At 38.3% G+C, this 25,129-nt stretch overlaps 1 protein-coding gene across 9 annotated transcripts in view; it reads left to right on the top strand.

The window, feature by feature from the left end:
• LOC113075600 (ELAV-like protein 4) overlaps positions 1 to 25,129 on the top strand; it is an 81,506-nt gene that overhangs the window by 4,044 nt on the left and 52,333 nt on the right. Inside the window, exon 1 of one of the 9 annotated variants that reach the window (XM_026248282.1) lies at positions 7,549 to 7,656. The exons of 6 other annotated variants lie outside the window; for them this stretch is intronic. In XM_026248282.1, coding sequence (XP_026104067.1) covers positions 7,579 to 7,656 — 78 coding nt within the window. In that variant the 5' untranslated portion in view covers positions 7,549 to 7,578. Of the gene's footprint in view, positions 1 to 7,548; positions 7,657 to 12,422; positions 12,776 to 14,008; positions 14,254 to 25,129 lie in introns of those variants that run through there. 2 more of the 9 variants (XM_026248285.1, XM_026248284.1) reach the window with 2 other exon arrangements.

Here is a 25,129-nt window from a genome sequence, read left to right as displayed (position 1 = left end):
TTCCAGCAGTCCACGAGTTACAACTGCTCTATGTGCAACAACGGCGTGCTAGCTTTCTAACTCCATTTTCAGCCATTTACGGCCGGTTACGTTTGCTCCTAAATTTGTTGGAGGGAGCTGAGAAACAAACAGAGATGACGGAGAGAGGAGAGGGAATTGAAGAGCGATTGGCAAATGTCTGTTGGCACTGTGAGAGATAGGCAGGGTCATCTCTATTTCACAACAATGATTAGCTCTGCCCATCTGCCGGCATGACAGGCTCCTCCTGCTGTGATTGCAGTGTTCTCTGTTCAATGTAGCCCTGAAAATTAGTTCATTTGTGCTGCTCAACCCCAGCCTAACTGTACTGAGAACAGGTGCAGCATTCTACCCCGCACAAAGCCATAGTGAGCGTGTAGCACGTGTGTGAATCCTCTACAAGAGCAGCCGAGCAGCAAGTAAAGCAGACTCATCAACTGTGAAAAGATTCACATCTCGCAACACAATGGCAGTTGATTGCAGTGGATCAACTTTCTGTTCAAAAATAAGAACCTTATTCTCCTTCTAGTGTTCCTGTAGCTCAAGTGGTAGAGCATTGTGTTAGCAAGTGCAAGGTTGGGGGTTCAAAACCCAGGGAACACATGTTAGGAGAAAAATTGTTGGACTGAATGCAATGTAAGTCGCTTTTATCTAAAGCATCTGTTAAATGCATAAATTTTTGTAAGACGTCTCTCCTCATTAGCGTTCACCTGAGCATTCCGACATCATTGCCTTTATACTTCTGTGTATGTTTATCCTGCCACAAAAGCTACTGTGTTAAACTCAATAAACACTAGACCTTTATTCTTGCAGCTGAGAATTTTAAGTGTTTCACATTATTATTATTACTATCCATATTTAATTTCCGACACATCAGTCAAGGACAGCCTCAGTCTGTGATTCTGTACTAGTGTGGAAATGGCAGAGCCATCACACAGAGCCCTGCAGCTTCAGATTCCGCCACTATTGTCAGGGCGCTTTGCTATTTTGGAATAAAAGGATGCAAGAATGAGCTATTTAACCTGTGGGTCACTCAACAGTCACTGAACACACAGGAACAAGCCATTCAGGAGAGAATTAGCCACCTTGCGATGCTCAGACTGTGTGTGTGTGTGTGTGTAAATGATAGAGTGCATAAACAGAGACTCCTGTTTCGTAAACTAGCGATGTAGGACCACCTGTTTTTAATAGACATGCCAAATGTCGCACAGAACTGCATCCAAATTCAGTGCGAGCATTATGGTTACACTCTGAGCTCATATGGATTGCAGAAAGATGTGAAATTAAGAGAAACCAACCAACACATTCTGAATTGTGTGAATGTAAAAATACTTGTTGCTGTGTTTAGGTAATCTGATGGATGATGATGAACATTGTCTGTAAAAAAAATGATTTATCATCTGTAAAAAAAAATAAACTGCTATTAGAACATTTTTGTCTCAATAGCACAATATCAGTAGCATTAACAGAGACTTACTATATATCTATCTTTGAAGTTTTTAATATAAAACAACAGTGAAGTACACTCAGGATAAATGCATTTCCACCAACTGATATTCTATATCTATTCTATAGAACAATGGGGAAATATGCTCAAAATCATTGTGAGTCCATCAGAATAAAATCCACATTTGAATTCTATAATTCTGATTTATTCTATTCTATAATAAATTCCAAATATGAAATAGCCTGCTATTGCTCAGGGATAGTTTAACTGCAATAATGGCCCAGTTTACTACTGAGTTTAGATCTAACTAAAGGGGCAAACCAGAGCTACAACACACAGGGGACCCTAGATATCCTATGAAACGTGTCTAAGGATGCATTAGCTGAAGCAATCTGGCTGTAGAGCCATAAACGCTGGCAGTTTTGTGTTTTCGGGCATAAGCATGTTAAGCAGGAAAAGAGGATGAGAGTGCTCATTAGGAAACAAATGTAATGAAATTAAGTTTGTACTGTCAGCACAAGAGTGCATTTGGGTTTACATCTCACATACAGTAAACATGACACACAAACAGCTCACCACACATATATCCACTAGCACATCCAGAGCACTTCAGGATGCTTGTGCATGTGAAAGCAGATGAAAAAAGCTCCACTGGGGGCCGTCACCAGTGAGGCGAGGAGCAGGTGTCTCCAGCCAGGCAGAGAGAGAACTAGGGCAGCCTGCCTCGGTTGAGTCTTAGCCCCATCAGTGCTCCATTCGCCTTTGAGGACAGGTGACATCTGGCCCCTGTGCCTATGTAGTGGAAGATTCATCCTCCAGGGACGACAGTTATCACTGAATCTCTGAACCTTGAGTCGGTATGGAAAGATGGGTTTGTTTTTTTCACTGTCTTTACTTTTTGATGATTTCACAGGGACTGGGTGTTGATGAAGAGAGTGGCAGATTGGAGGTCTTGAAAGCTCTCCCCTTTTTTCTCTTTGAAAAGAAAGCTAAAAAAAAGAGTGAAGAGAAGGGTCAGAGTGAGTGATACAGGCACTATGACCTGGAAGTAAAAAGCCTGTGATTTCAGCAGCAGGGGGCGAGTGCTGGCGATGATGGTCCCCAAAAGAAAAACAGGTTCACATACCTCTCTCTGAGTACAGAATAAAGGTCTAGTCTTCATCTGGAGTTTCAGGGCTGTGATTTCTGCAGGGAAAAAGAACATCAAAACTGAGGATTCAGTGACCAGGAAAGCTTTGTGTTTCAAGTGAGACCGTACTGTACAAGTAAAGTCATACAAAGATACAAAATAAAAGAAAGAGCAGAAAGGGGGAAAAGATTACAAAGGAAAAGTAATTTATATGGCTGAGCCAGCACTCAGGACTGTCACTGAGAATGCATACTGAAATCCACAGTATTTCCTTTTTTTTTTTTCAAAACCTGGGCTGTTTTACTCTTCCAGAAAAAGAAATAGACATTTTAATGATTTAGTATTTCAGGAATGATGATTTTTAAAAGAGTAACGCTAAATGCTTACTCAGTAATGTGTGTTAAGTGCATGAGTGCTCACTTGTCTGGTTTACCCCGGCTTGCTTAAGTACTATAATTAATGGTTTTGTTAATTGAACAGGAATTGCGAAGGTACTGTAGTGTAAAAAGCAGCACCAGTAATTCATAAATTTTACTTGTTTTCTCCTTCTCTCTTTCTCTTTGCACATGTTTCCTTTACAGCTCGAGCGCATTAGTTGTTGAATTATACGGCCTACTATCTTTTAAAATGAACTCGATTCAAGATTAAATTGACCACTTGGACAAGATTTGTTCACACAAACTGAACAAAACATGCTGCTGTTAATTTACAGGAAAACAGATTCCAGAGACTCCTTGAAACATTCCATCCATTATGTTGGACTGCATGTTAAACACATTAAGAAAAGCCGTCACATCCCGACCAGTTCTTATTGAAGAAGTTCAATCATTCATCAGAATCGGGCGGCCATTTTGTAGTAGGATTATTCACGTTGCTACGGCACGCTGCCTGTTTCTAAAGTGATAAATGTGCTCTCTGACTGAATTATAGTCTGTGCCCAAGAACTGACACATTGACGTACTGCGCTGTTTCCCCGAATTGATAGTTTCTGAGCCTGTACATTTCATTGATTTGTTAATTGTTTGAGGGAGTTGGAGGAGCCTGACTGTCATGAATAAATGATAGATGCCTGGCATGTGTGCATTACCGAAGAAGACCTTTGAGGCGTGGTGTTGCTTCCTCAGAGACGCCAACCATCCTCTTCACAGCCCCGAGGAGCTGCTGGTCCCCGTTAGTTTCCCCTCACATTAATAATGCATTCTCTCTAACAGCAGTGTTCAGCATTAAATGCTCTGCCATGGAGCCTGTTCAAGAACATCAATACAAACTCACTGAAAATAACCCTGTTTCAGGCAGAGGGTTGGGTGGTGGGGGTTACATATGCTAATTGCTTCTTAAGGCATTCCTTCTGTCTACAGCTAGGAGCTCTTGTATCGTTTTTTCTTTCTGAATCTTTTACTTTCTCTCGCTTTGCTCTCTTTTGCTCTGACTAAGTAAGGCACCATGAATTCTGGGAGAAAGGAAGCATAGATGGAGGGGAGCGGTGAGGAGATACTGAGGATGCTTTTCCCAGGGCTCAAAAAGACAGGATGATGGAGTATCTCCAAGCAAGCAAAGATACGTGGAGGAACAGGGGGAATGAGGAAAGGAAAAAAAGAGAGATCGATGGCACATTTCAGTTTGATTTTGCCCCAGAGATATGAGTTGTACATACAATATCAATGAGCCAAAAAAGACATACTTTTTTCAGATAACTCATAGTAGTTGTTCGGAAATAAAATTCTGTCGGTGCAGCTTTGAAAAACCACTACACGATTGCTATTTATCATGAATACCAAAGACATGTAGATTTGTTACTAGAGGTACGATTTTAGTTTAGCATGTACTAGACTAGAGTTACAAAACTGACCTATTGGGTATAAATAATTGTGCATGTTTTTGTGACATATTAGGACACAACTTTTTATAATGACATGGGTATGACACAGGTATTACAAGGAGAGGGTGACTTATGAGGACATAACCCATGTGCCCATTTTTCAAAACGCTTATAAACCATACAGAATTAGTTTTCTTTTTTGAGAAAGTAAAAATGCACAAAGTTTCCTGTGAGGGTTAGAGTTAGGTGTAGGGCCATAGAATATACAGTTTCTACTGTATAAAAACCATTACGCCTATGGGATGTCATAAAAACAAATGTGTGTTTGTTTGTGTGTGTGTGTGTGTGTGTGTGTGTGCACATTATTTAAACAGTGTAAGATATATAGTTAAGAAACTATTTGGGTAAGACACACCTGAACAAAGATATGCCAACTTTTCTTTTCTTTTTTTACTTAAAACATACATAATTTGCCACCAAAATACACCATTATTAAAATTCACTACAGACTAATTAAAATCCACTATAGATATTCGTTGCTGCAGAGGAGTGAATTATAGAATGAATTATGCTACATTCATCTTGTGGTTGCTCTAAGCAAAAGCTGGCCTGGTCAGCACAATGAAAGCATGGCGTTCTCTCTAAAGGGAAGCACTGATTAAAGACCAGGCCAGATGGACCACAGTATGCACTGTACTACTTCCTCATCGTGCTCAAGAGCTCCGACTGCGATCAAACACAGCAAAGACCACCCTACAACCAACCTTCATACAACTCGATCTTCACCATTGCTCAGTCCCCCTCGAGTCAGATAGAGAGAATCGTCAGTGATGTTAATGATCAGAAAAGAACTGAAGAGTCTTGTTCAATGTCACCTTCGTTTGGAACTGGCCACAAGGAGAGCCTCCTACCAGCTTCAATATCTGCTCAAGGATTCACCAGTGCCACAATCATCTAATGTTCCCCACAAAGTGTTTGTGTAAAACAGAAAAAAGCACTAATTAAAAGACATCACAAGTACCATCAAAATCAGCATGATAATTGTTAGTAATTGTATTTTTGACCTTGATATATTAGCAATAAAATTTACAAGAGTCTCTGAGTCTCTCAGCAAAAAGTGAACAGACATGGACTATATAAATTTGTACTAGTCAATTCATTACCTGAATCCATATCCTCTTAAATACTTCAGCTACGAAACACAACCGTCAATTTCAGACTGGTTTTTCGTATCTAAATGTAGCAAGCGTAGTCTGTGTGAGCCAAGCCTGAGCTCAGCAGCCTGACACACACAGTGCTGCCTGGCGGTGAAGCCGCTAAAAAAAGTTGATGTGGTGTTGAGGTTCTCCTTTGAGAAGGTGACAAGAACAGGAATTGGACTGGGTGATACTCATGTCCTCTGACAGAGAGAGATATTTGCTTCAGAGGGAGAAAACATCACCCCTTACTCCCAAGGCAAATAAGAATTGTGACAATCAGGATATGTCAAATAAGAGAGAGAATCTGATGTGAGAAGAAAAAAAATACTGTATTGTCCTTCAACAAATCAATATATGGGATGTATCAGTATTGAGTTTTCTCTTGAATATTTAAGTAAAAAAAGAACTTCAGTTTTTCTCTTCCTAATCTGCTAGAGCATGTTCAAACAACAGGACAAAGAGAAGTGCCTAAAAATTAAAACAAGGCTTCAAATGAGATGTGCGATTTTTAACGCTTGAGCTGACAGCTTGCAGGGGATCTACACTTCAGTGTCTTTAAATAAACCTGTTATTATTCAGGGTGAAAATTTTGACAAAATAAATGTTCCATCTCACTGGAAAAGATTTTGCTCAGTTGAAACAATTATCACCATGTCTGTTGCATGTTTCAGCATGTTAAACTCTCAGAATAGATGCCTGGTGCTCATGCAGTAGGAAATTGATTACATTGATGGGATACTGATGGACCATGAGTAACACACTCTTCCAAGTGGACTACAGGTTTGAAATATTTGACAAATAGAAGCACTTGGATTTGCGGTTATGGCTAACAGGAGTCAGGTGGTGTATGTGTGTGTTTGGAAGCAGGGAGCGATGGGGCATGCAAGGTTCAGAGTAATTAGTCAGATTGAGGACTGAAATTAGGCAGTGTGAGAGGAGGCTGGGGCTAAGCATTCGTGAATGTGTGTGTGTATTTGTGTGTATTTGTGTTAGAGGCCAGGCTGGTGGGATGCTAATTGGAGCTAAGCGGCCGCAGAGGATCAGAGGTACTCCAGAAACAAAGGAGCACCGGCAGAGAAAGAGAGACAGGGAGAAATAGAGAGGTTGCTGTACTGGGTGTGTGCATGTGTCTCTTAGTGTTTGAGTGAACAATAACTAAAGTGACATTTTACATGCTCAGCTAGCAAAGGCTTTGACCAAACCTCTGACTGCATCAAAATCACACACATGCCCAAACTCAGTTTTGAAAAAGAGAAGAAGCATTCTACTCAAATTTGAAAAAAGAAAAAGAAAAGACACAGCTGCATTTCAACTCAAAATGACACTCAGTCAGATATTACAAATACAATTTTACTACTGTATACCGAACAGTATGTTCAAGATAAAACTGTAAAAAAAAATGTCAGTGTCAATTAGCCTCGTTGCTTTTAGCTTGTTACTCAATTCACATGCTGCTTCACTTTTAATGGCTTTTTGACAGCCGAAAAATTATGTGATTTATATTAGCTAGCCTGTTATAAAACCCCTCCGCCGGTGGTCAGAACATTCATCCTTTAGTTCGACAATACCTGCATAAAAAGCCCATTTGGCAACATGGCTGACATAAAATGCATGTGGGTTGGAGGTCAAATAACAGAATCTTATATAAAATGATGCTAGTTTGACTGATATTACCTGCTGTTCGTTTTTCCGAGAGGCTTATCTAACGCATGATGACTAAATGAAAGTCATTTATGTGTACAGACACACACATACACTTTTCTGCAATAGTAAAGATCGCTGAGGTCAAATCCTCCCACACAAAACCTCGATGTATTCTTGGCCAAACCTCCCACCACAGACCTCATGCCAGTCTAATCCTTAAGACCCCTCCCTCCATCTGTCCCCACCCAGCCCAGGAGTGAACAGAAAGACAGAGGGTCACACGCAGCCTCTGAGTCATACTGGACACGTTCCCTCAGCCTCCATGTCTACTGCTGGTGTACACGGCCGCGATTCAAAACACTCTCTCATACGGAGGAATCATACCGGATGCTGCAAATGGGTAGCTAAAATTTTATTTTTAATTAACAGAATATTCGGCTCATATTTATACATATGTAGTAAGGAAAGTGTGCATTTTTAGATGTTATGTCTGCTCATTTTTTTCAATAAAAATCTTTTGTGGTTTTTATAAACACAACTATTCCACGTAGTTTCTACATTTTTAAGAGGTCGTTTAAAAATGCATGTGTAATTGTACAGCAATTTGAAAACTGGTTTAGTTAAGATTGGCACAATGTTAAAATGCAGGACAGTGCTTAGTGACATGTCAACTACCCAAATACTGCACAATTACAGTGATTAAGACAAAACACTGACATTTTTCAACCATAGGCTATTTTGAAAATAGCAATATAGGTGGTTTATTATATATCACAGATATTTCTGATTTGTCTAATGCTTATCTATTTAGTTCTCAGTGAAATTTTGAATACAGGGGAAATTAAACTGAACCTTCCAGATGGGCCTCTTCTCCTCGTCTATGTGCAGCATCAGCTGTTACAAAGACCAGAAGCTGACATTTAGTCCTTTATAAAGATTTCCAAGGCAGAGACAGGAAGAGAGACAGAGAGAAAGATAAATGTCATTGTAAAAATCATTATTGTTTATTTATGATATCTTAATGTTTCTTTGATGTGTAACAAAAGCAACCATTGTGTAAAATTCCTGGTAGTGATGAATTTTAAGTAATGTGACAGCAATCTAATATATATATTTTAATTTTGTTGTTGTTGTTGTTGTTACTTACTATTGCCAGGGGCTTATCTGTTCTGCCATTATTGTCTGAAAAAGACAGAAAGAAAAGAAAGTAAAAAAATAAATAAAAGAGCAAAACGTTCAATCTATATGCAATTATTCCACTCCACTGAACATACAACATGCAAAATGCATCTGCATAGAGGCCTTCAGCACTTTGTTTACATCCAAATGAGATTGCAGAGACCTTGGCATTGACTACCCACATGAATACAATATGTCTTTCTCACACACACAGGTCTCTGAAATGCCTAATGGTCAGATGTAGTAGAGAAAATAAATAAAAATAAAAAACCTACTGAGAGTATTATTCCACTACACAATCTTTTTTCTCTCGCTCTGCATAAGCACACAGTATGAAAGTAAAAATAGGCATCTGGCACTGTGGGCACTGTGGCACTATGGGCACTGGCAAAATAGGCACTGTGAAGTCAAAACACACATTTCCTCCTACCTCGAGCCATGTGACGATGAGAAATGGTTGGTGGTATCAGAAGGTGGATAAGGGTGGAGAGCATCACTCCTCATTCTCGTTCAGTTTGGAGGCTGTGAAGAGCTCAGTGGTGGTTCCCATCGGTGTTTGCTAGACTTCAGATTGGTGAACTTACACAGAGGTTAATGGACTGACTCAAGTTTGCCTGTGCTGTGATGAGAAGTCCTGTGTATAATTGAATCAAGCCTACATATGAATAAAACGACAGGCAGGTTTTTTTATGTCTCTCTCTGTTGTTGGGAGGGACCTGAATTAATGTCTTGTTGTGAGGAAGATGAAAGGTTATGCCTTCCATAACTCACATGGTTCAGTGAGCAAATGGGAAGCAAAACACAATAACTAGTTTATGTTGTGTTTTGTGATGTGGGCAGAGCATTGTGGTGTTAAATAATACTTTTTTACTATCATGTGAATGCTTTACACACACACACACACACACACACACACACACACACACACACACACACACACATATATACATTTATATATATATATATATATATATATATATATATATATACACGCACACACACACACACACACATTTTATATATTATATATATTCAATTAATTTATGTATATTTATTTTTTCTATTTATATATATATTTTAAAAAATTATACTTATAAATAACATTTTTATTTATATAATTATATAAAATTATATTCATTTTATTACTAATTTATACTTTAATAATTATATTTTGTAACCAAATTTAAGTAATACTAATAAAAAAAGATGAAAAAAATTATTCATTTTAACCTAATCAACAAAAAAGCACAACAGCATGCTCCTGGGCCAGGAACATTTCAAAAGAACAGGGGAATATAAATAGTCTCCATAAAGTTTGGGTTTTCTAGGGTCGAGCGCTCAAGTACTGTGTCCCTAAAAGTAAGGCCTGGCCATCCAGTGAGAAATGTCTTTCATTTTTTATGGCTCCGCTGGACTCTCATGCCAAAAGTGGTTCTTGTCAAGTCAGTTGCTCACCACAAGGGACCTCTGCTGTGTTTTTAAAAGTGCAGGTGTAGAGACGATAAGCCCACAGCCGTTTCCCAGCCCATTCCAGCCCTGTGATTTGTTCTATTGTGCTAGTAAAGAAGCACAAAGACCCGCACCATATTAAAATGACACCCCCATTATTTCCTTGCAACAAATCTGAGAGCTAAATGCATTGACACAAAACTCCCCGAAGACCCATTGAATGTGTAACATTAGGATTGTATATGCGGAGTAAATGGGTGCAAGCAGGAAATGTGTTTTTGCCTGTGATGAATTCCATATCTTGGTAAATAAAACAAGATCTGAAATCCCTTCATTCGGTGAGCAGTCGCTCTCGGGCAGCCCTCACCGGTGGAGATGTGAAATGGGTTTTGTCAGGGGTGGGAGCGGCTGGTGTTGCGGTTCATTATTGATTCAGTGCATGTGCAGCAGAGAACAACAGAATGTGTGAACAGTTTGCAAAAATATTTAGAAAAGAAACAATGAAAAAAAGAAATAATGGATTGGATGACATTAATCTACAAGACTGTACTTTTCACATCAGTAAATGCAACTGAATGTAGTATATGCAGGAATGAGTTTCAGAGTGGGGGGGGGGTAAGATGAGCTTGTGACATCACTATATGAGAAGATAAACTTATGAATATTAATTAGCTTATGCTGCTGTAACTGATGTTTTACACTAATTTGGCATTGAGAAGCAATAACGAGACTGTTTCACATTAAGTTATTTAGATTTAGTTAATTTAAAGGTGACATATCATGAAAATCAAATTTTTTTCAGGTTTTAAATGCTATAATCAGGTCCTGGTGTATCTACCAACCAAGGAAACATGAAAAAGATTAACCCATTAACTTTGTTTTGGTAAGCCTTTTTCTGCAAGCATCAGAGAAAACTAGTGTGTCTCATTTCACTCCCTTGGTGACATGGCAAAGGGATTTCTTTTGAAAATAACCATCCCTTAATCTGTAAATTTACACCGACGTCACTGTCATTTTGATTTCACAAACAAAAAAGATGTACCAGCTCTAATACCATGGTGAAAGTTTGAGCAAAACATGCTAACTGTTGTCTTTGGCTGCAGAGAACAATATTTACGTTAGAGTCCCAGTCTGCAGAGAACACAAGAGAGCAGTGGATTTATTGACTTATTTACTGTTTATTGCCGCTGCCACACAGATCTAAAATAAATATGCAATTTATTTCCCAACTGTTTACCTTCACAGACATAACTGACTATTTTTGTAACGTGTGTGTATTTTTAACGTAAACTTGATTGTGAATGTGAACTTAGTTTAGTACATGTTGTGACTCTGGCTTTCTGGCCATGTGCTCAAGATGTGTGCACTCAGAAAACCCTATATCAGGAGTTTAAACTAATTTGGTTTAAAACGCATGTTTTCAGAGTAATAAACATGATAATCAGGACTAAAACATGTTTTTTTAGCGGGTCTGAGGCTGAAATGGTACCGCTCTGTTCAGTAAAAGAGGGTGGGGTGCCGCTTATTTGCATTTAAAGAAGCAGGCATGAAAAACAGAGTGTTTCTGCTTCCATTCAAAATAGGCATTTTCAAAAAGTAATAATAAATTATCTTTTGAGCTGAAACTTCACAGACACATTCTGGGAACACCATAGACTTATATTACATATTGTAAAAAGGGGCATAATATGTCTTCTTTAACATCAAGATACTTGAAATAAAGATCAAGATATCTGAATTAAAATGTATACAATTATTTGCATTTAAAGTCAATAAGGGTGCATTCATTTCTCATAAATGAGAGAGACACATTTCAAATAAAAGTAGTAAATTCTCTAAAATAACTGTGATTTGTGAGAGATGGTTTTTTCTTCATGCTCAATTCACAAACAAACCCTGTCATTTTATTTTTGGACTTAAAAATATGTTTCCCTGATTAATAAGAACCAAGTATCAACATTTAATACATTTAATACACAGTAAAAAACCTACCATGCACCATCTGCACGTTGTATTTATAAATATAAAAATGTTTATATCAGAAAATGTTCTAACGTTTCTGTTAATTGTTTAAAAAGTATTGAATACTGTATGTAACTTTGCTAGTGGTGTGACAATCTAAATATAATTTCCGAATCGAATATTACATTTAGAAATTCCTTTTATACATATTTGCTTCCTTGTTAAGTCATTGCATAATTGATACGCTGATGTCGACTGTGGTAAAAAAAAAAAAATATATATATATATGTAATAAATGTGCGCGTGCGTTTTCCCCCAGGTTCCAAATAGTAAATGAATGTCTATCTATTAACTTAGTCATCACAGATACAGTTTACTTTTAACAGACTACATTTAAATCCACACGTTTTACATGTACCTGTCTCCCACTCGCAAGGTCAAATTAGCTATCAATCAGAGTCGCTCTTTTCCCAAAGGCAGCACACTCCCCGCTGACTCGCGGCTCACCCTCTCCATCTCCGCGCGCCCCCTGTCTGTCTCCGCTCAGCCAATCAGATCTCACACCAGCCTGACACTACGTTCCATAAATGGTGTGGAGGAAAAGGGGACGCTCGCACTACTAGCTCCACAGAGTCACTGAGGGAAACGATCTTTTTTTTGTTTTTATTGTTTTCTTTTGGATACTTTCCACCTTCATAAATGAAAAAATAGGCACCCTCCGAGGCTATAAATTTCCGAATCCATCTCTCAACAGACCAGACTGCATCCGACTGTCCTTGGGTCCATGCGACAGCTCCTCCAAGACTTTCGGGAACGACTCCCCTAAAAACGCTCAAAAGCGCAACGTTAAATTTCTTGACCGGGTTCCTGAAATAAATAACGAGTCTTTTCTTTTTTCCCGTTCACCTCCGGACACGAGAATGGTCATGGTGAGTAATGTTCTCGCATTTGAAAGAGAATTAGCCTGGATCATTGAAACACCGTCACGCGCAGCCTTAAGAATAATCCCTTCATCCCTCGTAATTCTCCTAATTTCAACAATTTCGCTCTTTTCCTTTCTCTTAATCATATAAACGGCGACAATAGGGATGAAAAAAGAAGATTAATATCGAGAGATAATTTTAGGGTAAGCATTTTGCATAGGCTATAGGTGCGTGTGAATGCGCGTGCAGTTATGGTACAAAGAGCAGGTGTGTGATCAGTAACCTGTACGTTCTTCAACCAGATACTCAGTAGATAGAATTGTGGTATATGTAATTAAACATATTTCGTCGCACATTTAACAATGACTAAACATTTGGAGTCTTAATATTCGAACTTATCTCAATTGAAAACTGGTGTTGACCACTTTTTGCAGTTTTTGATAGCAATGCACTGAAATATACACACTTATAAATGTTATATATATAAATGTTATGTGTGTGTGTGTGTGTGTGTGTGTGTGTGTGTGTGTGTGTGTGTGTGTGTGTATTCCGATTGGTCACCTGTACTGAAAGTAGTTAAATATTTTAGAATAATGACTGTTGTCCAGGGCAGAATTATTATTTGCTCATGTTTCCTACCATGTAAATGTTCTGTCTCATCAAACAAGTGAACAAAATAATGTCAATTAAATTAAATATTTAATATTCATGTATTTATTTATTAGGTAATGTATTAATGTTACATCTGACTTGCACAGTATATATATATATATATATATATATACTGTGCAAGTCAGATGTAACATTAATTTACATATATATATATATATATATATATATATATATATATATATATATATATATATATATATATATTACTGTCTGTGTGTGTGTGTGTGTGTGTGTGTGTGTGTAAAACAACATATAAAAGCTTTAACATACTCTGTTATCATTGCATGCTTTTACCTTGTATTAATTAGCAGTGCTGTGCAGGCACCCATTACCATAGTGTCTGTAGGTGCAATCAGTCCGCTCTAACTCAAGCTGAGTTCTCGGTTGCAATTGATTGCCTGTGCTGCCTCCAAAAGGGCTTTTGCTAGCCAAAGCGACTGTGCCTCTGTCTGCAAGGCTGCAAGAACGAAAGTGTTAATTTTCCAGAGTAGAGCAGATGACGGACAGCAGAGGTAGCCAATGAGAGAAGTGAGGAGGAGGGGGCTGCTCTGACCTCACCAATGAGGAGGAGGCAGGGAGAGGGGCTGCAGCGTTCAGCTCATGCCGAAGCCTGTGCATTCACAAGCAGCCTCACTCAGAGGAGGAATGCCCACTCTCTCTCCTGCTGGCCGCACGCTGCCTCGTCACCGCTGAGACACATAGAGAGATAGAGAAGAGACCGAGAGAGATCTCCAAGGGAGGAGACAATAGCACGGCTATAGGCGAGAACTCTGCCCGCCGACTTACAAATGGAGTGGAACGGGTTTAAGATGGTAAGGATGCTGCGGTGGTTTTGTGCAGACAAGTGTGTTTGTGTGTGTGAGAGTGCGCAAGTGTGTGTTTGCCCTTGCTGTGTCTCACTGCCTGCAGCTGCAGTGGCAGCATTGGTGTCTATCTCTTTATCTATCTCTCTCTATCCTTTCTCCTCTTTTTCAATTCTGCATGCTACTCCTCCCCTTTACCTTAGGATGAGAGGAGCTTTATTTGAGAACAAGGCTGAGGAAAAGAGTGGAGAGGAGAAGAGAAGAGAGAAAGGACAGGTGTAGCAGGTTCTTAGATGCTGCGGTTTAAAACCCATTTACAATATAGAGGCAGTATTGAATCTTAATGCTCACCTTTTTTGGTCTCATCTTCCATTTTTACCCTCATGTAAATGCTCGCCTCTCCGGATTGATCTGTCAAAATGAAACAGCCATATAATTAATATTAATAATGTAATGATTATATCATTTTTCTATATGATTTCCCAAACAAATGCTTTAAAAAATTGGTTTAAAATTCACCTTTAGGTAGATGATGCATACATATAAGGTTGTATAACTGTGTACTAGTGTGCCAGAGTGTAAGTTTGTAAATGAGAATGAGTGGGAGTGACCTCGTGTGTATGTGTGCATGAGAATCTATTAGGCAGTGTGCGAGGGTGTGTTTCCGTGCAAAGTGTAGTTAGTGTTTAGGCACGTCTGGACATCACTGCCTGTGTTTGCCCATCTTCTCTGATAGAGGTAGGGCAGGCTGCACTAAACATGCTGCACTGTGTGTGTGTTGTGCGAGTGTATGTGTCCATTGTTGACTAAGGGCTCAGAGACTGCCTCCCCCGGCTGTCACCAGGCTAGTGGGAGACTGTGCCTGCCAGGAACCAACTCTCCCCGAGAGAGAGAAATCTAGAGAGAGAGAGAGAGAGAGAGAGAGGGAAAAGGAAGTAGTGAAGCTTACAAATGGAGCTTGGGTAAGAAAAATCCTAGGCCTGTGTTAGCACACCATATAAAGGTGGAAGACTTAATTGCATCATTTCGAATGTCCTAGGCAGCACAGATATATGTATTTACTACCTTGCCTACAGTGACTGTCCTGAGCAGGACACGTTCAAAATGAAATGTGGGCAGCATTATTCATTTTTCAGGCAAATGTGTGGCTTTAACATGCAATCAAAATGCTAATTGAAAAGAGAAAGATTCCCAATAGTAAATCCCTGCCTCACCTCGTGCCTCCCTTTCTTTTGTGCGCGCAAGGTAGAAACCGTTTTTGCAAGGCAGAAAAAACATAGGGGGAATGAGGGGGTCCACGATTCTTATAGTGAGAGAGGAAATAAGGTGTGGGAGGGAGGAAGTTAAAGGAAAAGATCTTCCACATAGGCCTATACATTTCTCCTAGGGTTGCACAATAAATCAAATGTGATATTTAGTGCACATCTTGTCAGTAAAGCCAGTTTTGTAATCAGCGGTAAATCTCCATCACCTGTGCACGTTCACTTGGAGCAGCATTTAATACACAGAGCTGTTGTTCACTGACAAGCTGCGCAGAACATGAGCAAAATATGATCATGTTTTTGCGCAGCTTGTCAGTGTACAACGGCTTTGTGTAGTAAATTCTGCTCCATGTGAAAGTACGTGGGTGATGGATATTTACCACTGATTACAGAACCGGCTTTACTGACAAGATGCGCATTAAATATTGCATGTGATTTATCATGCAGCCCTAATTTCTCCTGCTCCTCCGCAGTGCTGACATCCCAGCTACACACGCTCCTAAAAGCCATTACACAGGACTATGGCCACGTAGACACAGCCCCTCCTCTTCTTTCACCTCGCATCCTATCCTCCCTACTTCTACTTCACCTCTATCCTTCCTCATAATTTCACTCCCTCCTTCAAGCAGCCACACTATTCTGCTTTAGGGCTTTCTCCTTTGTTGTCCGACTCCAAGGTTGGATATCAATGCTAATAAGGCTAAAGCCAGATTGAATATTAAAAAGAGGTGGATGATGGCACAGGTTAATAACCGAGAGAGAAAGAGACAGTGGTAGATGAGCTGCCGAGATGCTGAAATCTGGGCAGCAGGGGTGGGAAAAGTGCCCCAGGATGTGTGATGGCTGGGTGGAAGAGTTTGCGCCCCTTTCCACACAGCGTGTCTACACATGACAGCTGAGTGTCAAAGTGGGCCACTTGATTTTTCTGAGAGTTAGAGTAGAGGCTCAGGTTGCCCCCCTCTGGCCGTGAAGACTCTGGTGCCTTGCAAGCGTGTGACACCACTGCATCCATCCCTCACTGTTCCCGCTGCAGGACAACAGCAGCATCCATCTGACTGACTGCCTCGGAGTGCTTTTGCAGCAAGCCCTCAGATGGTGGCGCCGTAGAGCTTCCACCTGAGTGAGTTTTAAACATGATTCATTGTGCAGTATTCAGTTTCAATATTTCAGGCACAAGGTACTTTGAGTATTGCTTTTAAATGTAAAGACATATTAATCCTGTTATTGAAACGTTTTGTCTAGATTAACATATTAATGTTAGATTATAATAACTATTAATTAATAATATTGATAGTTCATCGTCTAGCTGACTACGTCTTGTATTATTAATATATATATATATATAGATTTTTTTTTTTTTCTAAAATCCTGTCAAACGTGCACAAACTACTAGGTACTACTAAATATTGTAGAAAAATAATTTTCTGTAAAGTTGCTTTGTAACGATTTGTATTGTAAAAAGTGCTATACAAATAAACTTGAATTGAATTGAAAAAAAAATTAACAGATATTCATTTAATGACGCTCGTACCAAATTGAATTGAATAGCTTTTTATTTTTATTTTTATTTATTTATTTATTTATTTTTGATGCAAGAAAAAAATGGGTCTAAGAATGAACGTTTCTTTAATATTCAAGGAATCAGAGGATGTGCCATTGATAAAAGTATTACAATAGCAGTAAATGGACTCCTCCACTCATAAAGATGACTGACTGACTAAAGATGACTGACATTAAATCAGAAATCCTGGGATACATGAAATACAGCCAATGAAGGGAAGCTAGACATGGCAGGCAATGCTAAGGTATCTTTTCTACAATCATAAATACAACCATAACATTAATGGCAAGAGTAGCCTTTGCTGTATAGTTTATAATTAGAATTCATGCCAGATGACATTTTTAAGTCTTTATGCTCTCGCTGCTATTCCGACATGGCATCGTTAAAAGAGTAAACAGCACTCTGTAATCTATTTGCTATGCTCTTCATTCTGATTTGAAAAAGTATCCTAATACTTAATCGTTTTCAACGGCTCTGACAGATTTAGAACACAAATGTAACCTCTGAATGTAATTACTGAATGAGTCTCACTCTGCCAACTGATTAGAGAAAATGCCTTGAGAGTTATTGAGGTAAGTGAACATCCAGCTCCAGGGAGGATAGAGCACACTGACAGGTGAAGTCAGAATGTGCTTATTAGACAAGTCTCGCATTCAGTCTTAAATAACGCAGTGAAGATTTCAGTAGCTAATTTGAGCTTTCATCACATTCCAAATTTGTGATCACATCACTTCTGGGAGAATTTTACCCTTAGTGTTCAAATGAGAAGTGAGCAAATCTACAAAGAAAACCTTAGAAATTGTGCATGTAAAATTTGAGCTTGAATTAAAATTGATCTGAGATGTTCAGATAAAAACTGCCCATAAGAAGGAAATATCACAAATGGGATCTCTTTAACATCTCAGTTGTTTCCTCTAGAAGCCAGTGAGTCTTCGTCTCCTGCTTCTCCAATATGGCTTCTGAGAAAACGGTTTCAAAAGACAGTCTCACAAGATACCAAAGTGTACGATCAGAAGTCAGAGTGTTCCTGTGGCTCAGTGGTGACGCATTGCGTTAGCAGTGCAAAAGGTTGTAGGTTCAATTCCCAGGGTACATACATACCGATTAAAAAAAAAAAAATGTATAGCCTGAATGCACTGTAAGTTGCTTTGGATAAATGTTTCTGCTGAATACATAAATGGAACATTTCAGTATAAATATTTCAGATCAAACTGTTCCAAGATTAGATCATTGATATATTATTTACATTAAATGTATAGCTCTTACTAAATGTCAATAATTGTTATTAGTGATAATATTTTCCTCTTTTTATTTTTCTCAATAATTGTGAGCATAAATATCTAAGAAAAAGTTGATTGAAGCATAACCATAATAAACAAAAAATAGTATCTAGTGTATTAATAAGGTTTAGGTAAGATTAAACAATTTGCTATGAATAATAATCTGATATCATCTTAATAAAATGCATTTGCACAGATGCCTTTTATTGTGTCAAAGCTAAATATACATGAATAAACAACAAAATGTTTAGGTTTAATTTTTAATAGGCATCCACAGTGATTTCTCAGTTTGATGTATCCTCATTTTCCTTGCAGAAAGCTGAGCAGAGAGCAAGAAGGAGAGAGGGAGTGAGCAGGTTTCACAAGGGCAAGCATAATAATTCTGGCGCAAATTTAAAGTGCCACGCACAGACAGATGATAATCAGCTGAATATACATAGCACACATAGCCTGCTTACCAACACAACACACCACTCCTCCTGGCACTTTGAGAGACACCTCTCCAGATACATATTGCATGTGTGTGTGTGTGTGTGTGTGTGTGTGTGTGTGACCCTGGACAACAAAACCAGTCTTAAGTTCCTGGGGTATATTGTTAGCAATAGCCAAAAAAATGTTGTATGGGTCAAAATTATTGATATATTTATTTTATTTTATTTTATGCCAAAAATTATTGGGATATTAAGTAAAGATCATGTTACATGAATATATTTAGTAAGTTTCCTACCGTAAATATTTATACTAAGTTTGTTTTTCTATAAACTTGATTTTTGATTCGTAATAAGAATTGCTAAGAATTCATTTGGACAACTTTAAACGCGATTTTCTCAGTATTTAGACTCATACCAGAGCATTTGATTCACCAGAGGCTCAATCACAAACAGTGATTGTTGGTTAGAGTTGAGCACATGATAAAATAGAGGAAGGTAAAATATGCACATTACCTCCCATTTCTTTCAAGCTGGCTCTTATCCCCGATCATTCTAGCTTCCGACCTCCCTCATCCTCCATCCCACTTTCTTTGTTTCATTCCTTCTCCTGTCTCCCCCAACCCCTCTCTCTCTCTATTTCTTTCTCTCTGCCTGTGTGTTTTGGTATTCATACAGACGTTCGGATTTGAGTGGCAGGCTCTCTGGAGACTTTGCACAAACTGCACATTTCTCTGATCTACATTTTGCACCCCAGGAAAAGACAGCAGCAGCAGGCAAGTCTTTGCTCACACTATTGCAAATGCAGACGCGTTTTCTCCCCTGCCTATTTGCCAATTAACTGACCTGCTTCCTGTGATGCTAAAGGAAATCTCAAGGTCATTCACATTCAAATCATCTACAACCTTTACAACCTATAGTTTTATGAAAACAACTGATGCATTTTAAAAACTGCATAATGTGGCATAATAACGGCTGACTGAGGAGATGACTGAGTAGAGATTTTATTTGTGCTCGTTTCCTGTGGCGGATACAATAAGAAGAAATAAGACGAGAAAGGGAAAATGGGTATAAATGTCAAAGATAGTTGTTCTCTCTGAATATCAGTGCCCGAAGGTCAAAGGTCACATCAGAGAAGGGTTGTGGAGTGTACAAGGCACAGCATCTCCCGCAACAAACCCTGACTGAGAAGGGCAAATGGGGTGGCCCACAAAACCCATCTTCCCCACAGCAGTAACCATAGATACTGCCTTTGGCATTTCATAAAGGGATTGGTTCGTGTGAAATCTTGCCCCTGTAGATCTGTACGGGTTGTGGATATTGTTATCTTGCTGTCAAGAGGAGTTAGACTGATTGGAGGTGAGAGCAGACCCTTAGCAGAAGTTGCTCTCTTATCCGGGAGCAAATATCTTCCCTTACACAAACAGACCCTGCTTTTTTTTCCTTCTGAGAAGCCAGTCATTTATTCCACATCAACCTGCAATCACAAAACCATGATTAGTAAAACAACGTTAGACAAAAACTAATAAATATTCCAAGCACGAAAAAAAAAACAGTATTCCCTGTACATTAGGCACAGTCATCACTGAAGGCTCATTCTGATGGATTCTATGAGGATAAACTTATATTTTCTAGCTTATTATATATATATATATGCATAGATGGCCCCCTGTAGGCATTTCAATTACAGTTTACCCCCGGCATTACGATTAATCTGCTCTTTTTGAATGCACGCCACATTTGCTGCTTCCGTTGATATTCTGCAGAGATTTTATCTAACCAGCTGCAATAGAACACATAAGGTCGCCCTTTCCCTCATAATGCCATTGTTTATATCCCCACCTCCAAAGAAATAAGGACATCCTGGAGATGTGTTGACACAGTGTTTAGGTCATTCCTGCTTATGCTTTTTAAACAAGATGACAGTAAAGTCTATCACGTCACTATAGTTGCAGAAGAGCTAGGAGAAGAATTGGCCTCTTATAAATAACACCCATTTATTTGTATTTTGGAGTATATATACATTCTAGCCCTGACATATATGAAAAGGTTAACAGATTGAATTTCATTCCGCTCTTTGTCTCTCACATTGAGATTCGTGCTATTTATTAGCTGCCTGTGCTAGTTAGTAATTTAGTCAATATTCCATCAATTACCCTGGCGTTCTCTTATTAAAGCAGATGCTGTGAGGTTGCCGCTCTGTCTTGCAGCTACTTTCTTTTATGAGCTTGAGCACTGAACTTAATCAATAACTAAACTGATTTCATGCATAGAGATGTTTCTCCACCAGCTGTGAGTTTTGTAGGCTTTAAAATAGGGATGTGTATCAGTGCAGATATTTTGGCCAATACACAAATTATTAGGATGATTTAATGCATAGGACTATTTATAGTTGTATATGTTGTCTCAAAACAGCATTGCTCACAATACAATTTGTCAAAAATTTTAAATGCTTGAAAATTAGGCATAAAAATAAAATATTATATGCAATGTTCCCCCTAAACTGCATGCTGAAAAAATATGCCGTGCACAGGACAAACACAAAAATGAGTAGGAAAAGCCATTTGATTGAATTCTATTGAATGTAAAGTAATTGCAATGCTCTGGCAAACCGTTATAGACTTGGTATCACTTTAGAGCTGGTGAATGCACTTTACAGGATTCATAGGAAGAGGAGGATGTGCACCAAATGAGTCGCTGTATAGAAATCAAATAATATTATAGTTGCGGACGAAAAAGCAACGAAAACACAAGAGCTAACGCAAACGTAATGACATGAAATAAAATGTCATCATGATTTAAATAAGAGTGGCTTGATTAAGTGGTGGAAATAATGGATGATGGGCACAGAACAATAACAAAGTTTACAGTTACACACAAGTGTAGTCGCATGCAATTTTTAAGGTTTTTTTGGAAATATTTATTGAATATATATATATATATATATATATATATATATATATATATATATATATATATATATATTTATTATATTATGATTAAGAATTGAGCTGTTCTGCATTAATTTTTTTTTTAATGAATTTTTAATAGAATTTCTTGGTAACACAGCACTGTAAAAAAATTCTAGGGTAACCTAAAATGTTCATTATTTATTTACTTCAAGGATCATATATAAATAGCACATTAAAGTTAAAAAATTACACACTTTTTTGTAAAATGTACTCCAATAATTTATTTACAACCATCAACAAAGAATAGTAATTATTTTAACGTGTATTATAACATTTTAGGTGCTATAGGATACACAGTAGAATAGCCTATATTGCATTTTTAATTTTGTCTGCTCATTTCCTGGATTTTTACATTAAGTAAATTTGTTACTTCATCTAGAATTAGATGAATCTAGAAAATTTTTAAAACACTAATAATTGAATATAACTGTTAAATGTAATCTTTAGTAAATCTCAAAATGAATATTTTTCATACTGTACATTTTACTGTTGTGATGCGTCATTCACTTGTAGCATATAAAATAAGTTTATTTTTTAGTTAAGTTTAAATTTAAGCATTAAGCAGACACTTTTATCCAAAGCCACTTAACAGTGCATTCAGGCTATCAATTTTTACCTATTATGTGTTCCCAGGGAATCGAACCCCCAACGCTTGATAGCGCAATGCTCTACCAATTGAGCTACAGGAACACTTGGCTTATTTATTTTTGCAGTTTATTTTTAATATGAATAGGATACAATTTGTTTACAGTTTTATAAAACATTTATAATTTTCAAGCCATAAAATGAAACTAATATGGTGTTTGTATCAGCCAGAATTATATTATCAGTGTATCTGTTTTTTCTGTTTTTGGAAATGGAAAAAATAAGAGATGATGTTTTGGAAAAGTGTGAGTGTGGCGAAAGGGACTTTGAGAAAGAAGCTGCAGGAAGATGAGGAGGCTGAGATTGGATTAACCAGAGCTCATGTGTGTGGTTTGTTAGAGTGAAAAGAGAGAGAGAAAGCTCAGTGTGTTTATGTGTTTTCAGAAGCCCACCTCATTCTCTCAGGAACTTGAGACAGCAGTTAGCTTCCTTATGTGCACATCTTCCTTTCCGTTGTGCTCCCCTCACACAAACACACACTACTATTTTCAGGCTATTTGTAAAGCTTTTAATGTTTCTCTATAATGAGCAAACATTTCATGACAAGCTTAAACAGAAGAAATCATTAAAAGACAAATATATGGTGCAAGGTCTTTAGCTGGGTTTCACACTCTGCATAACAAAACACATTCATCCTCATTTTACCAGCTCTCCACACTCTATGCAATACTCACCAATGGCTCCCAAGCGCAGCTTTAAAATTCATCTATATAACCTCAATGTGATTTGTAGTTGGTAAAGCAGCTTGTTAGACGGAGGGGTTCAGGAGTGCACAGTATGCATAGTTTCCAGGGCACGGAGGAATGAGCCTGCACACACTCACTCTCTTACTCTCACTCTCAATCTCTTTCTCTGTCTCTCCCTCTCTCCCTCTCTCTCTCTCTCTCAAGTCTCTGCCTGGCGCAGGTGCGGCACTGTTCTGCCACCTGCCAGCTACCTACAGCCATGTCAACACCCCACCTGGAGCTGACACAGCCTGCATACTGCATCCACAGAGTTAATGAAAACCACATAGACACACTTGCACAAGCAGAGAGACAGAACACATATAAACATAACCTTGACAGAGGAGATATCTGAGTAAACACTGCATATGTAAAGCGTAACTTAGGGATGTGTGGTTAGACAAATATTTTCATGTGACAGTACAAATGTTTCAACCAGTAAAAATTAAACCATGGTGTGTGTGTGTGTGTGTGTGTGTGCGTGTGTGTTTGTATATATATTTTTACTGGAAATTGTATTATGTATGATTACATGATTTCTTTAGCAATTAAAGGTGTAATAGGAGATCTTGAAAAATGCTAACATTATTACATTGGGCAACATCAGCGGTTCCCAATTTCAGTCCATATGTCCATTGTACATTTCTTGGTCCTACGCCTTCCACAGAACATATTAATACAGATTAATAATACACCACTTAACGTAATGATTTATATCGGGATGTGAAGAGAATTTCAACCACTATAACAAAAAAGTTTCTGAAGACAATCACCTATTGCACCTTAAACTTTAGCGGGTTGACTATGTATATGTGTGTGTGTATATATATAACAACTTAAACCTACATATTACTGCATAGAGCATGAAATATGTATATTTAAATAAAACTTTATTGTTTAAAATTGGATGTATATTGAGGGTTTAATTATAACATTATGCGTACCGTTAATTTTTTTTTACTGCATAGTGTGTGTGTATCTATAAACAAAACAATTTTATTATATAAAAAATACCTTAAAAATAACATTTCAGATAATATATTTTATGCATGTAACTGTTTCATATTTCATATATATAACATTCAGGAGTCAGTTTTTTTTTCCAACAAAAATAATTATATTGTTATATATACCATTATATGATTTAAAATTACTCATACCTTGATGTAATACTTTGGTCATACCGCCCACTCCTAGTGTTGCTCTGAAATTTCCTCATGCAGACATGGCAAGGTCATCTTTATTGTAATGCAGAAGTCTCCCGATGGTGGGAGGCACTATTGCAATATCCATAATATGTGTAGGGGTTAGATAGAGCGAGCGGAAGGGTATGTGAAAGAGAAAGAGCTTGTGGGGATGGGCAGTGTATCTCTGAGCCTGTCACTGACAATCAACTCATGGTCGGAGGCTAGTTGACTGACAAGGACAACACGCGCACACACCCAAAAACTCCCCTGTCTTACTTTAATCATCTCCCTGTACATAAAGTGTGTTTCATAACCCTGATTTTAAAGACACATCCACCAAATACACACCAGTTAAATCTGTTTTAATAAAGCACAAGAGCCTCATGTGTCCGCGTCACATGAAGCGTTCGTGTTCACGAGAGATATCACAGAGATTGCTAGGGGCTGGACTATGTCAGTGGCACACCACTGGATGTGTATGTGTGTGTGCACAAAGCCAGGCCCAGCAGGCCGCTAACCCCATACTGCCTGAAGGACTGAGTCCTGTGGGCTGTGCTGGAGCAGGCAGAAGGCCAAACCCTCTCATATTTCCATCCAGAGCCTGAGGATATAACTGGTCACTGGAGCCACACAAATTTAAGTGTCATCCCTGAATCAAGATGCTCACCAATTTTCTGCTTGCCTTGGCAGTGTGCTGGGCCGCTACCAGCGCCTAACGGAGCCAGCGGCCCCGTGGCAGCATGGACTAAATAGTGGATTATGCAAACATGCAGTCGAGAAATTCAGCGCTATTTGACTTTTTCATACTACCATTAGTGCATTTTT

This window comes from Carassius auratus, unplaced genomic scaffold (assembly GCF_003368295.1).
Source record: "Carassius auratus strain Wakin unplaced genomic scaffold, ASM336829v1 scaf_tig00017243, whole genome shotgun sequence".
NCBI classification, from domain to species: Eukaryota; Metazoa; Chordata; class Actinopteri; order Cypriniformes; family Cyprinidae; genus Carassius; species Carassius auratus.
Note: the sequence above shows the minus strand (reverse complement) of the source record. Positions and strands in the feature narration are given on the sequence as shown.